Source organism: Leptosomus discolor, chromosome 15, assembly GCF_034619465.1.
Source record: "Leptosomus discolor isolate bLepDis1 chromosome 15, bLepDis1.hap2, whole genome shotgun sequence".
Taxonomy (NCBI): Eukaryota; Metazoa; Chordata; class Aves; order Leptosomiformes; family Leptosomidae; genus Leptosomus; species Leptosomus discolor.
The window spans coordinates 4,222,327-4,235,178 of record NC_141405.1 but is presented as its reverse complement, the minus strand read 5'-3'; the positions used below and the strand labels follow the sequence as shown (position 1 = coordinate 4,235,178).

The window sequence follows — 12,852 nt, the reverse complement described above, 5'->3', positions numbered from 1 at the left end:
TGAGCCCTTCCTCCCCGGCAGCCTCTCCCGGGACCACCTGGGGCTGACTGGCGCCAGGGGAAGCACGGGATGCGGTGACGTGGTCACTGTCCTTGTCCCCTCCTGCATGGCCACGGGCACTGGGCTGGACAGGTTGGCTGGTGGCACCGAGATGACCACGGGAAGGAGGAACATGCCTGTCCACATCCCAGTCATCCAGGGCCCTTGTCATTTTTGCTGCCACCCCTGAGTCACAGTGGTGACCGTGAGGTGGCTGGGGAGAGTGGGCACGGCCACGCGTGGGCTCAGCACCGGGGTATAGCGAGGAGCAGCATGGAGGGCTTTAGGGTGCTGAAGGGCAGCAGCAAGGCTGTGTCCCCACGTCCCCACCCTGCCAGGCATGAAGGGGTACCCGCAGGGTGCCTGTCCGTCCCCCATCCCGGCTCCCCCCCGCACGCTGCTTGGCTGGCGGTGCCTCCCGGGGGCTCTACGCCCTCCTCGCACGCTTCCTGCCGTCTGTTTCCAATTCCTCCTGGCGTCTGCTCCTCCCTGCTTTCTTCCAATTAAAAAAAAAATCCCAGGCATCTTCTCGGCAGCGTGCTGCTCCCAGAGGCTCAAGCGCTGCCATGCCTGGCTCCGCTGGGGAGGGGATGGTGGGTGCTCACGGCACCTTGCGGCCCTTTTGGTGCCCGTTCGCTTGGGGCACAGGGTTGGGGAACGTCCTGTGACACCCCCGTGCCCAGGTCTTTCTCTTGTGGTCCTTTCTGCACGTCTGCTCTGTGGACCGGGTCTGGGACCCACTTGTTTAGGGGGTGTGGGGAGCTCGGGGGTGTTTGGGGATCCGTGGAGCGATGCGCTCCGTGGAGGCTATTCCTGGGACAGCGGAGCGGCTGGTGGGCACAGGGGGCACGTTTTGCAGCCTGGTGGGGCGAGGGCTGGTGTCGGCAGGGCCGTGTCCTCAAAGTCTGACTGTGTCCCTCTCTCCTGCCCCCCCCAGGAGTGACCCATCCGTGACGCCAGCGGGAGCCCAGCCGCAGAGCACCAGGCACGAGCACTGGCCGGTTCCGTAGGACGCACAGCTCCGTTTTGGCAGTGCAGCGCAGCCCTTCCCCGCCGCGGCGATGCCGATCCTCAAGCAACTCGTCTCCAACTCTGCCCACTCCAAGCGGCGCTCGCGGGCCGACCTGACGGCCGAGATGATCAGCGCCCCGCTGGGGGACTTCCGCCACACCATGCACGTGGGGCGGGCGGGGGACGCCTTTGGGGACACCTCCTTCCTCACCAGCAAGGTCGGGGAGCCGGGGCCGGAGGTGGGTGAGGAGCCGGGAGCCTCCAAACCCAGCCTGCTCTCCCGCCGCTTCCGCAGCAGCAAGCGCTCGCAGTCGGTGACACGAGGCGACCGGCGGGACATGCTGGGTTCGCTGCGGGACTCGGCGCTTTTCGTGAAGAACGCTGTCTCCCTGCCCCAGCTCAACGAGAAGGAGGTGGACAGGAGCGCGGGGCAGCTGCCCAAGAGCCTCTCCTCCAGCCCCGTCAAGAAGCTGCCCGAGGAGGTGAGCCCCGAAGAGCAGCAGCGCCCGAACGGGGCGGCCGCAGGGCCGCTGAGCCCCAGCTTGGACGAGCGTGACTTCGGGGACATCACGGAGCTGCCCGTCGTGGTGGCCAAGAGCGGGGCGGGCATGAAGCATGCTGAGTCCATCATGTCCTTCCACATCGACCTGGGGCCCTCCATGCTCGGGGACGTCCTGAGCATCATGGATAAGGAGCAGTGGGAGCAGGATGAAGAGCCCGAGGCAGAGGAGAGCCACGAGGAGGAGGAGGAGGCCGATGCTGCCCTGCCCGGCTCCCCGGTGGCGGGGGCAGCCCCGCCGAGCCAGAGCCCGTCCCGTGGTGCCGGCGGCCACTGCCCCAGGGACAGCAGTTCAGCGTCCAGCTGCACCTCGGGGCCGGAGGAGCGCAGCCCTGTCCCCGGGCCACCGAGCCAGCGGGGAGGCCCCCCGAAACGCCCCGACAAGGAGTTCTCGTTCGCCGACGAAGACGACGACGAGATCAGAGTATAAAAGGCGGGCGGCTGAGCCAAAGGGTCTGGTTCTCATTTGCGGTTGCTTGGACACGGGGCTGAATACCCCGGGGCTGCAACGGGTGGCACCGGGGAAAGACTCAACTCCTCGCTCGTTCCCTCTCCCCGTCCGACGGCGGCCGCGCCGCAGCAGGACAGCGCTCTGCTCCCGGGGCTGGGGGCAGCCCCGATGCCTCTGGGCCCCCTGGAGAACTCCGGCACATCCCGGGAGGGGAAAAGCAGACTCGATTTTTGGTTCTTTCTGTTGGACTTTGGATATTAGCTCTTTTCTTTTTCCCCACCTGCCCCTGTAAAGCAATATAGGATCAAACAAGATGAGGCTTCTAAGTTTTAGCCCCTTTAGTAATATATGTATTTTTTTCCGCCGTACGGTTTTTACTGCTCTCTGATTTGTACTTAACTTTCTTTACTCTCGCTTTTGGTTTTAACGGAGAGGAGATTTCCCATGAGGAAGGACTTGGCTCTGGAGCTCCGAGGGGGCCTGGGACTGTGGGCGGCTCCAGCTCCCTGGGTTTCTTGGGGACTTTCTGCAGACCAAGAGCCTCCAGCTCTGTGCCATGGTGGGGGCTCGCTCCCTGTCCCTTGGGTGGATGGATGGATCCATCCCAGATGCTTGACCTTCCCAACAGCCCCAGGGCTCACAGGGATGCCCCCTGGCCAGCCCTGGCACCGGCTGCTCCTGGGGATGCCGATGGGAGCGGGGGTCTGTCCCCCACGGGAGGAACACCCGGAACCCCCCGTGAGCCAGGGTGGGTCCCGGTATCCTGCATGCCGGGTGGTGGCCGTCACGGGGCCGGTCTGACCGGGCAGTGCCGATGCTGGCCTGGTGCAGGCGGGAGGAAGAGGAGGGTTTTATACAGTGTATGTACAAATGCAAAGAATAAAAGGAAACGGTAGTGACAGCAGTGGCCTGAGTTCCTGGGGGATGAGACGCGTGGGGACAGGCGTGTTCACACCCTGCTGCACGCGTGGGGACCAGCTTCCTCTGTGCTGCCACTGGCCCCAGACCCTGCCTGTCCCTAGCTGGTCCCCTGGCCGGCGTTTCGGCCCCTGCGGTGGCCATGATTTATCTGCCCATCGCGCGGGGCTGCCTGCGGCGGGAGGAAGCTCCCGCTGGCCGGATCTGGCTCCGGGCTGGGACCCTCTGTCCAAGCTGGTTCCTGCCAAGGGACGGCTCTGCCAAGACGCCGCTCTCCTCCCTGCAGCCCTGCTCTGTGCCAGCCAGGGAGGAGGGGAAGGTGATGGTGGGGCAGGACTGGCTGTCCCTGCTCCCATGGGGCTGGGGGCCAGGGCTGGGGTTGCCCTGGGTGCTCCCAGCTCCATGGGGCTGCCGTGGCCCCTGCCAACCCCGACATGATGAGCGGGGCAGGTCGCTCCCATCCCACAGCTCAGGCCCTGGTGCAAGCAGGGGGCTGCCTTCCCTCCCCAGCCCCACTGATGGAACCGGGTTGGGATGGGGTGAAGCGCCAGGAGCAGCCCCAGAGCCCTTCCTGGAGTAAGAGGAGAGCACGGCTCTGCCAGGAGCACCGGCCAGGCTCTTCTCACCGGTGAGAGAGGGGGTGGAAAGGATTTGGCCCCTCCAACATCTCCTGGCCCTAGGCGGGGTTGGGTGCCCCTGCGCTCCTGGAGGGATCTCCCCTGGTAAAGGCAGTGGGAGCGGGCAAATGCTGTGTCCCAGTGGGGACACAATGGGGTCCTGTGCGCACGCCAGGCCCGACACAACACCCCATGGCGTGGGACATTGGGCTATTGTCCGGGATCGGAGAGAACAACAGCAGCTGCAGCTGGTGGCTCTGATCTCACCGGGCTGCCTCTGCCCTGCTTGCTGCAGCACGGCCCCCCTACCCTGTGCCAGCGTCCTGGGACCAACTGACCCCTGCTCTGAGCACCCAGCCCCTGAGCCGATGGTCCTGGACCCGGGAAGGATGTCACCAGCCTGCTGCGGGGGGAACCTGGCTCCTCTTGTCCCGTATGGATGCTCTGACTCAAACCAGTGGGGCAGGGCAGGTCACCGGGGTTTGCACCCCTTCCTGGGACCACCTTGCCCCCCCCCCCCCCCAGGGCCTCGCCGGTGCCGTGGGGAGGGGAGAGGCCCTGGGGCAACGCGGCAGCGGGCGCCTGCGACCATCACTTGGCAATCGCGATCTTTGTGACGCCTGTCGGCTCCAGTCTCCCGCTCGGCAGCACCGCGCTGCCGCGAGCCGACGGGGCAGAAAGCGGGTGCCGGGTCGCTGGGCGCACGCGGGACATGGCCCCGCTCGACGGGACAGGAGGGTGGCCCTGGCACACGGCGAGCGAGCGAGCAGGGGGCCAGTGCAATGGATGCTGGGCTAGTGGGGAGTCACCCCAGCACTGCTGCGATGCCAGTAGTGCCCGGCCGTCGCCTGCTGGAGAGGAGGGCCGGTCGGCTGGGCTGCCCCCGCAGCCTCCCCCCCAAAACCCCTCCATCTGGGGTGGGCATTTCAGTGTGGGACTCGGCGTGGGTTGTGGCCGGCACGACGGCTCGGTGCCGGGTCGGTGCACAGCACCCTGCGCCGTGGCACCCGCCGGCAGCGCTCCGGCAGGCAGGCAGCCCCTGGTCCAGTGCCTTTATAGGTAGTGACAGAATGGGAGCAGGTCTCCATCCCCGATGTGTCAGGCCACGTCGCCCCGGGCGTGCGCTGGGGATGTGCGTGGCCGTGGGAGCCGCGTGATGGAGGAGGGACGGAGCGTTAGGTTCAACCCAGGGGGGCTGCGCCGTCTTCTCTGGGTGGGCACCCGGCATCCCTGCAAAGCAGCGTGGCGCCGTGGTTGTGCCCGGCACGCGCCGCCGCAGCCTGGCACGCGTCCGAGCCCCCATCCCGGCCGTGGGGACCGACGTGGCTTCTCATCAGGCTGCGAGGTGTGACCTGGCCGTCCCCACCAGCAGCCCAGGGACGCGGGTCTGTCCTGCCGGGTACCAAGCGCTGGGGAGCGGGGCTGGTGCTGCTGTGCACCCAGCAAGGCTCCAAGCACCCTGAGTGCAACAACCCCCCACCCCCAGGATCCATCCTTTGCTCTCTGAGCTTTCAGTTACAGCCACATTGGGCTCTGCGGAAGGCTGAGCAGCAGCCACGGCGTGAGGGGGTCAACCCAGCCCCGGCAGACCCCGGAGCTCCCGGCGAGAGAAGGGCCAGTGCTCTGCCCCAGAGCTGGGGCTGGAGGAAAAGCAGATGTCGGTGCAGCGAGGCAACCATGGGGGATGCGATGAGGGCCCGGGGCTGAGCTCCCTGCAGCTGGGCTGCAGCACCAGGCAATCCTGGCTGCAAATTGGGATCAGATGTGGGCAGCTTCTCTCTCTAAATAGAGTGCTCGGGGTTGCTGCCTGTGTTGGGTTTGCTCTGGCTTTGGGAGGAGGAGGAGGGTTTCTGAGCACTGCTGGGGCCCAGGTTGGCCGCAGTGACCTGCAGAGCGTGGTACTCCCTTGGGAACCCTCTGCTTTCCTTGGGCAGCCCCACTGCCAGCCCCTTTGCAGCCGTGCTCCCTGCCTGTGCCAGGCTGGAGGTGCCTCTTGCCGGAGCAGGGGTGATGCAGGAGCTGGTGGCTGGTGTGGAGAAGATCAGGTTTGACTTGGAGGCTGATGTGGAGCGGCAGCAAGGAGCTCAGCCCCTGCCCTTCCTGGGTACAGACAGTAAGTTTGGGATCCTGTGGCATCCTTGGAGCGTGACAAGGGTGCAAGGGGGTGTTGGGGTTTTCCTCCTTGCTGGTGCTCCTGGCTTTTGCTGCACCCATCACAATGCCTGGGTGCTTCTAGTCCTTCCTCCTCCCTGGGCTCCTGCCTGAGGCCAGGCTGGCTCCGGGCACTGCTCCCTCAGGGATGGATCTGGCACAGCGTTGCGGGGGGCTGAGGTACTCTTTCTCTCGGTGGTCCCAGCATTGGGGCTGGCGGGTGACGCCCTCCCTGCCCTGCTTTCCCCCACAAAGATGGGGGGGCTGTCTGTGAGCTCTTCCACCGAGGGCTGCGCACCAAGGGCGAGTGCCAGGAAGGGACGAGGATGGGGCTGACCCCACCCTGCAAGATCCTGGGAACACCAGGGAGCCCAACGGGCCCCTCTCCACTCCATGACCAGCCCATGTCCGTGGCAGATTGCTCTGTGGCCCTAGGACCCAAAATACTAACGCTGCTCAGAGTCCATCGTTTCCCCCAGCCCTTTGGTTGGGTGCTCCCACCCCTCCTGCACCGGGGAGGGCTTGAACACCTTCAGGGCAACCAGACCTGGGCAGTGCCTGGAGGACTGAGCTCCATGCACCCAGTGGGTGTTGCAAATCTCCTCTGCATCCCGGAAAGCTCCTGCTGGCATGTCCCAGGTCAAGGAGCTGGGGGTTTCCTGGGTGCAGGCAGGGCTGGAGGGGCTGCTGGGGGCTGTGGGGCACAGGCAGGCTGTGACAGCGGGTGCGTGCCATGGCCAGGAGCGCAGTGCCCCTTGGGGCACGTCAGCGGGGTGAAGACGGTGGTGTGCAAGCACTGGCTGCGCGGGCTCTGCCAGAAGGGCGACGGACGCGACTTTCTGCACGAGGATGACGCGACCGAGATGCCCGAGCGTTATTCCTACTCCAAGTTTGGTAGGTTGGGGACCCCAGGGAGCCTCTCCCACCCCAGCACCCACATCTTTCGGGTCTGGCCTCGAGCAAGCACCTGATGCCACCTCCTGTCTGCGGGAAGAAATGCCACCAGCACCCATCCAGGGCCACTGCTCCCCCAGCCCAGCCTGGGTGCTCCGGGGGCACCTCGGTTCCTCCCCTCCTTGGGCATTTTCCGATGCATTGGGTTTCAGCGAGCCTTGTCCCACCTGTCCCATCCCTTGTTCCCACAGGTGAGCACAGACACAAGGACTGTCCCTTCCTGCACGTTGATGCCACTGCCAGCACCAGGGGCTGTCCCTGGTATGACCGTGGCTTCTGCAGGCACGGTGAGCTGCTGCGATGGGTGCTGGGGGCTGCCCACGTTCCCTACCCACTGCGGGGGGTCCAGACCCTACTGCTGGCCCGACCTCCTGCCACCTCCAAGGTGACCAAGCCAGGGTGAAGTGAACAACAGCGGGTTGTCTGGGGACTGCCTGGGAGCGGGACAGGATGCCCAGTGGGGATTTGGGCTGGGGGCAGCGAAGATCCCACAGAGCTGAAGGAGAATGGGGCTGCTGGGGGGAAAGCTGGGCTCCCCAAATCCCTGTGGGGCAGGGGGTGAGGCCGTGTCCCCACGATCAGGAACCTCTCCTCTGCATGGCAGGTCCCCTGTGCGGGTCCAAGCACACCCAGAGAGCAATGTGTGCCAACTACCTCGTCGGCTTCTGCCCAGAAGGACCCAAGTGCCAGTTCGTGCAGTACGTACGGGGCAGGCTGAGGGGGGGAGCTTGGCACACAGCTGGCCTGGGACAGTGGGGGACAGCCCCCTCTCTGAGGCTGCAGAGGTGGCCGTGGCCCTTGCAGTGGCTGGATGGAGGACAAGGGAGCTTTGGGTCCTTGTCTGAACCAACGGAGCCCCTCTGGTCTCCCCCCTCCATGTCCAACCTGAGCTGGTGACAGGGTTTGCTGCGGGTGGGCAGGGGACAGCCCCAGTCCCCATGGGGATGCTTGTACCTGCTGCCTGAGCCCTGGGGGGCCATGGGAGCTGGAGTGGGGGGATCTGGGGGTATCATCACTCAGGAGTAACTGCCTGTCCTCTGTGTCCCTCTCCAGCCTCAAGGCCGGGCTGACGACAAGCAGCAAGGACCCCCCCAAGGTGAGGCAGAGGAGGTCCTGTGCCATCCCCTCCCGAGCCGAAGCCCTTTTGCTCTGTGCCTCTGCCCGTCGGCGTGGTGCACCAGCTGCCCCAGCCCCACAGATCTTGGGGGACAGCAGTGGCCAACTGCCCCTCCTGCCCCATGTCCCCCCCAGGGGCTGGGACAGCTGGATCTGGCTGCTGGTGAGGAGAGCGGCCGCAAGGATGAGCCACCCGTGGAGCCCCCTCTCCCAGGCACTGGTGCTACCCAGCAGCCGGCAGCGCAGCTGTGGGACCCCAAGAGCTGCCCCCCGGGCCCACAGAGCCTGCTTGAACGAGGAATCTGCTTGAAGGTGAGTGGTTTTGGGGACTGGGAGGCCTGGGAGGAATGGTCCTGCCTTGGAGGGAGGGTAGTGCTACGGCGAGGGGCAGCGTGTGGCGCCGGGACTCGCACAGCGCCCTGGGAACAGCTGCCTTGGCTCGGGGTGTGGGTCTTCTCCCACCCTGGAGCTCACCCCTCCTCTGGGCAGCTGGGGGGTGAGCCAGCGGGGAAGGAGGCTGTGCTGGGCTGGAAAGTGGAAGTGAAGGGATTTGTGTGGTAATAACCAGCCGGCAGATGCTGGAGTAGCCCTGGAGAGCAGCGAGCCCCTCGCATCCCTCTGGGTTGGAGCTTTGTTGCCGTTGGAGGTCTTGGGGTGCTGCTTGCAGGGGTACAGCCATGCTGGAACAAGGCCTGGCTCTGTTAGCCCAGTCTTGATGTGAAAGTGAGCCTGTGGTATCGTGGCACTGGGTTGATCCACCACAAAACCAACACCTGCCTCTCCCCGTCCCCCCAGTGCGGCCAGAAAGGTCACTGGGCCAGTAAGCGTGGGAAGACTCGGCTGGGGAAGTGACCTGTGGAAGGAGGACACCGTAAAGCACGATGGGGCCAGCAAGATGGCTACTAGGGCAGCTGCTGGACTAGCAAAGCCCCTGGGTTTTGCTCCTCACCAGCTCACAGCTCTTTGCACAAGCAGCAGAGAACTCACAGCTTCACTAACGCGATGGAATCGGACCCTTTGCAGCCCCCTTGTTCCCACGGACCGGGGCAGCAGGAGCAGGCTCCAGGCAGCCACAGGTTTGAAGGGGTGTGGAACCAGCTTGTGCTGGGATTCTGGACAGATGAGGGTGTGGGTGAGCTAATCCCCCGTGAAGGAGGGGGGTGAGAAGCCCCACATTTGAGAACAGACAGCCCCAAGCAGGAAAGAGAAAACTCCCAAAGGCTTTTATTGCTGGCGAGAAGGAGCTGTCGGTGAAACACAGCACCACCACTCCCCTCTTGAATAAAGAGTTCAGAATTGGGGTTTTTCCCCTTGGCTTTTATTTTGTTTTTAACCTTTCCTGCCTGTAACACGGCCAACCCTTTTGCAGACCCGTCTGGTGACGGCAGGCTGCAACCAGCGCTCTCCCAACTGTCCTCGTGTGTCCGAGGCAGACACGGGTTTGCCCTTCGGGCACCACAGTGAATCCAATGGATTTTCTTCCTCCCAAAACAGGGTGCTGTGGCCTGAGTGCTGCTGCTCTAACGCCTTCCCAAAGGTCCCTCCCTCAGAGCCGGGGCTGGGGGCAGCGCGTGGAAGGGCCCTGCAGCGACCACCCTTCTCCTGCCAGCGTCGGGCTACCTGCGGAGAGGGGCAAGGGGAAGACGGGCTCTGCCGGGCACAACTCTGCTGATTTAACCGTTATTCTGGCCAAAGCTCACCCTGCCCACCCCGTCACAAACTGCCAGACATGTAGATACACATTAATTAATCTAAATTAGCAGCCCAGGTCAAGGAGTCATCCTGTGTCAGGCGTCCCAAAGCGAGATTTCTGTAGACAACAGGACGGACAGACCCCCCAGGGGCGGCTCTAACCCTCCTTTCGGGACTAAACGTCCCCTGAACCACCGAGCAGTGACCACAGGCTGCTCCTGTCCGTCTTCCCTCTCCATCTGCAGAAAGAGCAGCCCCCTCCACCACCACTGAACGTGTCCCTGACAGTAAATGGGCCTCTCCCACTGGGAATCCTCATTGGGACGCTGGTTCTGAGCGCTTCTGCTGACTCCCAATCATCTGTGGCTGTTCCTTGGGTGCTTCTCCAGCTCCTTCAGTGGTATTTACGCCAGCGATGAGCCTCTAGAAAAACAGCAGGGGGGGGGGAAACAAGCGGCCCAGGGTCAGCCCAGCGTGTGCTTTGCCCTGCAGCAATGAGCAGGAGCCTGGCTGCAGCCCGCTCTGTTTGTGAGCAGCGCAGGGAGGGCAAGTCCTGTCCCCCAAACACCAGTAAATCCCTTGTCAGTTAGGAGTAAAACCAGGGAACAGGTGCTGGGCATTGGAACAGCTCCTCCCACTGCTTTATGCAGGGTTTGAAAGTGCTGCTGAGGGTTCCTGAGAGAGTTCTGCAGCTCTCCAGGGAGAAGCTGTGAATCAGTAACTGTTATCATCACCTTTATCAGCTAAATTCCTCTGACTAAGGTCAGAAAGCTGTTCTCTGATATTTAACTGTGTAGTATTTCTATGATTTCAGAGCTTAACGTGGATGGCAAATAGACTTTCCACCTGCCTGAAACAGGGCAGATACCAAGAGGGAAACCTTACTGATGTGCTGATAGTTCCAGCCGTAGCTGAGGAGGCAGTACCCAGCCAGCAGCATGGAGATCCCAGCCGGTCCTCCTCTCTTCACGTTGATGTATTTGTCGTAATAGCTGCTCCAGGCTGTTGGAAGAGAAATGCAAGGGTCAAATCCCACACAGGTCACAGAGTTCACTGGTTTCCAGGTAACTTTCCAAAGCCCAAATTGTTTGGTGATTTACTTCAGATCCAACCTGGCCCCTCGGACCAGGCTGCAGCAAGTAAATCAGGTCAGGGGGACAACGCTGCCCCAAAAGCCAGCGATTTACCCTCACCTTTTTGCACTCCTCCAAGCAGCCCCTGGAGAGAAAAGTCGCAGGTGGCCACCCACAGGGGCAGCTCCCCCAGCCGTACGTCCAGCAGCCGCCTCCTGCAGAGGGGACCTGTGTGAGGAGGAGTCAGAGGGGTCAGAGGTGGGGACGTGAGGGCGACGCTCAAGGTGCTCGTGTTCCCTGTGCTGGGTGGGGAGCGCAGAGCCGGTATCGGACACGGCTGCCAGTGACTTGGGGGAGAAGAAAAGGGGGAGTGAACCATCTCTCCCACCAAGTGCGTCGCCTCCACCACCCCAAACATGAAAGAACCTGTCTTAAACCGAAACAGAAACGTAAACCCTTGGTTTGGCAGTCTGGAGGGTTGGACAGTTACCTCCCTGGAGCCTTTCTGAAGCAGCCCAGCATTCCCCACCCCTCCTCCCCCATCCACAGCACCCACCACAGCCTCACAGCAGGGTCAATCTCAGCATCACAGACTTTTGTGTCCCACATTACCTTGCTGTCCCTCTGAGAAACTGCCCTTTGGTGTCTTCACGGTGATCCCCACGTCTTCTCGGAAAGGTTTCCCTGGAAAAAGACTCAGCCCACTGTAATTGGGATGTAAGTCTGGAAACCACTCCAAGCCCAGGGCACCTGCCTGCCTGCTCCTGCCAGGAGCCCGGCAGGGACAGACAGGTGGGCTCGAGGTGCGGAGCAGGAACTGGTGCGGCGCCAGCTCCTCCTCCCTCCTCACGTTCGGGCCGGGCTCAGAATCCACGGCCATCTGCTGCTTGTTCTCCCGAAGCTTTTGTATGCTGGTTAGGTCATTTTTGGATGTCCCTTCATTGTGACCGCTGAAACCCTCTCCCACTGACAGATGGAGGTTCTTGGTATGCAAAGCAGAAAGAGGGGCTTTGTATTCCACACCAGCTTCCAGGTACATCTGCTTCTCTCCTGTCACGGTGCTGCCTCTTGCCTCCTGCTGAATGAGGTCACCGGGGCTGCTGCTGCCGTCGGCTTCTGGGGGATCTTGAAGTATGCGTATTTTTGTTGCCTTTCTACTGCCTTTTTCTCCCTTGGAGCTCGCAGACCCCTCCTCCACGGCTCCGAGGCGCCGCGTCTCTGTGTTGGCGGTTGCTGGAACAGCTCTTCCCTCCTGCGGGGCAGGCCGGGCCGCGGCAGCGCGGGGAGCAGCCCCGCCTGGCTCCGGCCCTTCCACGGGCGGGCTGTGGGCGCTGGGGCTTCTCGCTGAAGCGCCCCTGCTCCTGGAGCTGCTCTTTTCCCTGACCACCCTGGCGCGGTGCTTCTTGATGACTATTTTCACTCCGTCACTCAGCTTTTCGGGTAGATCTTCAACCTCCTCGGGGAACAAATCAAGGGACTTGGCTACGTCCTCTACCGCGGGCTCAACCTTCCGCTCCGCGCAGCTCCCGGCGGGCTGGCGGCCAAGCCCGGGGCTGGACCCTCCACCCTGCTCGCCCTTTGCCGCCTTCCCCTTCCGTACCGCTGCAGCCGCCTCCCGGGGGGCCCCGCCGGGCAGCCCCTGCCCCACGCTGGGGCTGGACGCTCCCTTGCTGCTCTTACCGGCCTCTCCCGCCCGCGCCCTGCTGCCTACCCCCGGCCCGGTTCCGTCCGAGACGGAGCCGCTCCGCGGTGCGGAGAGCCCGGCGGCCGGGCCTAGGCCCGGGGCGCCGCTGCCGGTCGGGCCTAGGCCTCGGTTTGGCGCCGGGGCGCTGCTGGGGGCTGAGCTCGGCGCGGCCTTGCAGTGCGGGAGGTGGGAGCGGAGCCGCTTGAAGGGCCTGCGGCAGTACGGGCACAGCTCCAGCCCCGGCCCCGGCGGCGCCGCGGCCATGGCGACACCGCGCCGCCCTCCCGGGGCCGCTCGCCCTTCAGGCGGCGCCGCCGCCGCCGCCACCGGCGGGGGGGTGGGTGGGCGGGGCCTCGGGGGGGGGTGGCGCGCAGCGCGCACGCGCGCCGCCCCACCCCACCGGCGCGCGCCGTGACGCCACTGAAGGTGCTCCGCCGGCCTGAGGAGGGCGTTGCGCGTGCGCAGGAGGCGGAGACGCCGGAAGCGGCGGTTGGAGCCGAGCGGGGGGGAACGTCTCTCCTCAGCGGTGGGCGGCGGGTCGGGCCAGGCCGCAGCGTAGCGCAGCCCCTCGCCTTGCTCCGTCCCGC

General features: G+C 64.2%; 3 protein-coding genes across 3 annotated transcripts; 2 read left to right on the top strand and 1 right to left on the bottom strand.

Moving 5' to 3' along the window:
* The first annotated feature begins 1,100 nt into the window (after positions 1 to 1,100).
* CDC42EP4 (CDC42 effector protein 4) lies at positions 1,101 to 2,039 on the top strand. Its single transcript, XM_009952560.2, has one exon. The coding sequence runs from the start codon at positions 1,101 to 1,103 to the stop codon at positions 2,037 to 2,039; it is 939 nt and encodes a 312-aa protein (XP_009950862.2).
* A 3,566-nt stretch (positions 2,040 to 5,605) lies between these two features.
* On the top strand, positions 5,606 to 9,857 carry CPSF4L (cleavage and polyadenylation specific factor 4 like). The gene is made up of 9 exons (XM_086473830.1): positions 5,606 to 5,708; positions 6,002 to 6,049; positions 6,488 to 6,640; positions 6,892 to 6,987; positions 7,305 to 7,398; positions 7,754 to 7,796; positions 7,952 to 8,128; positions 9,186 to 9,276; positions 9,754 to 9,857. Exons 1-9 carry the CDS (start codon positions 5,606 to 5,608, stop codon positions 9,855 to 9,857), a joined length of 909 nt encoding a protein of 302 aa, XP_086329956.1.
* MTNAP1 (mitochondrial nucleoid associated protein 1) lies at positions 9,021 to 12,529 on the bottom strand. Its single transcript, XM_086473857.1, has 4 exons — positions 11,194 to 12,529; positions 10,702 to 10,809; positions 10,394 to 10,510; positions 9,021 to 9,931 (listed from the first exon to the last, which is right to left on the bottom strand). The coding sequence occupies exons 1-4, from the start codon at positions 12,527 to 12,529 to the stop codon at positions 9,903 to 9,905; spliced, it is 1,590 nt and encodes a 529-aa protein (XP_086329983.1). The 3' UTR covers positions 9,021 to 9,902.
* Positions 12,530 to 12,852: the final 323 nt, after the last annotated feature.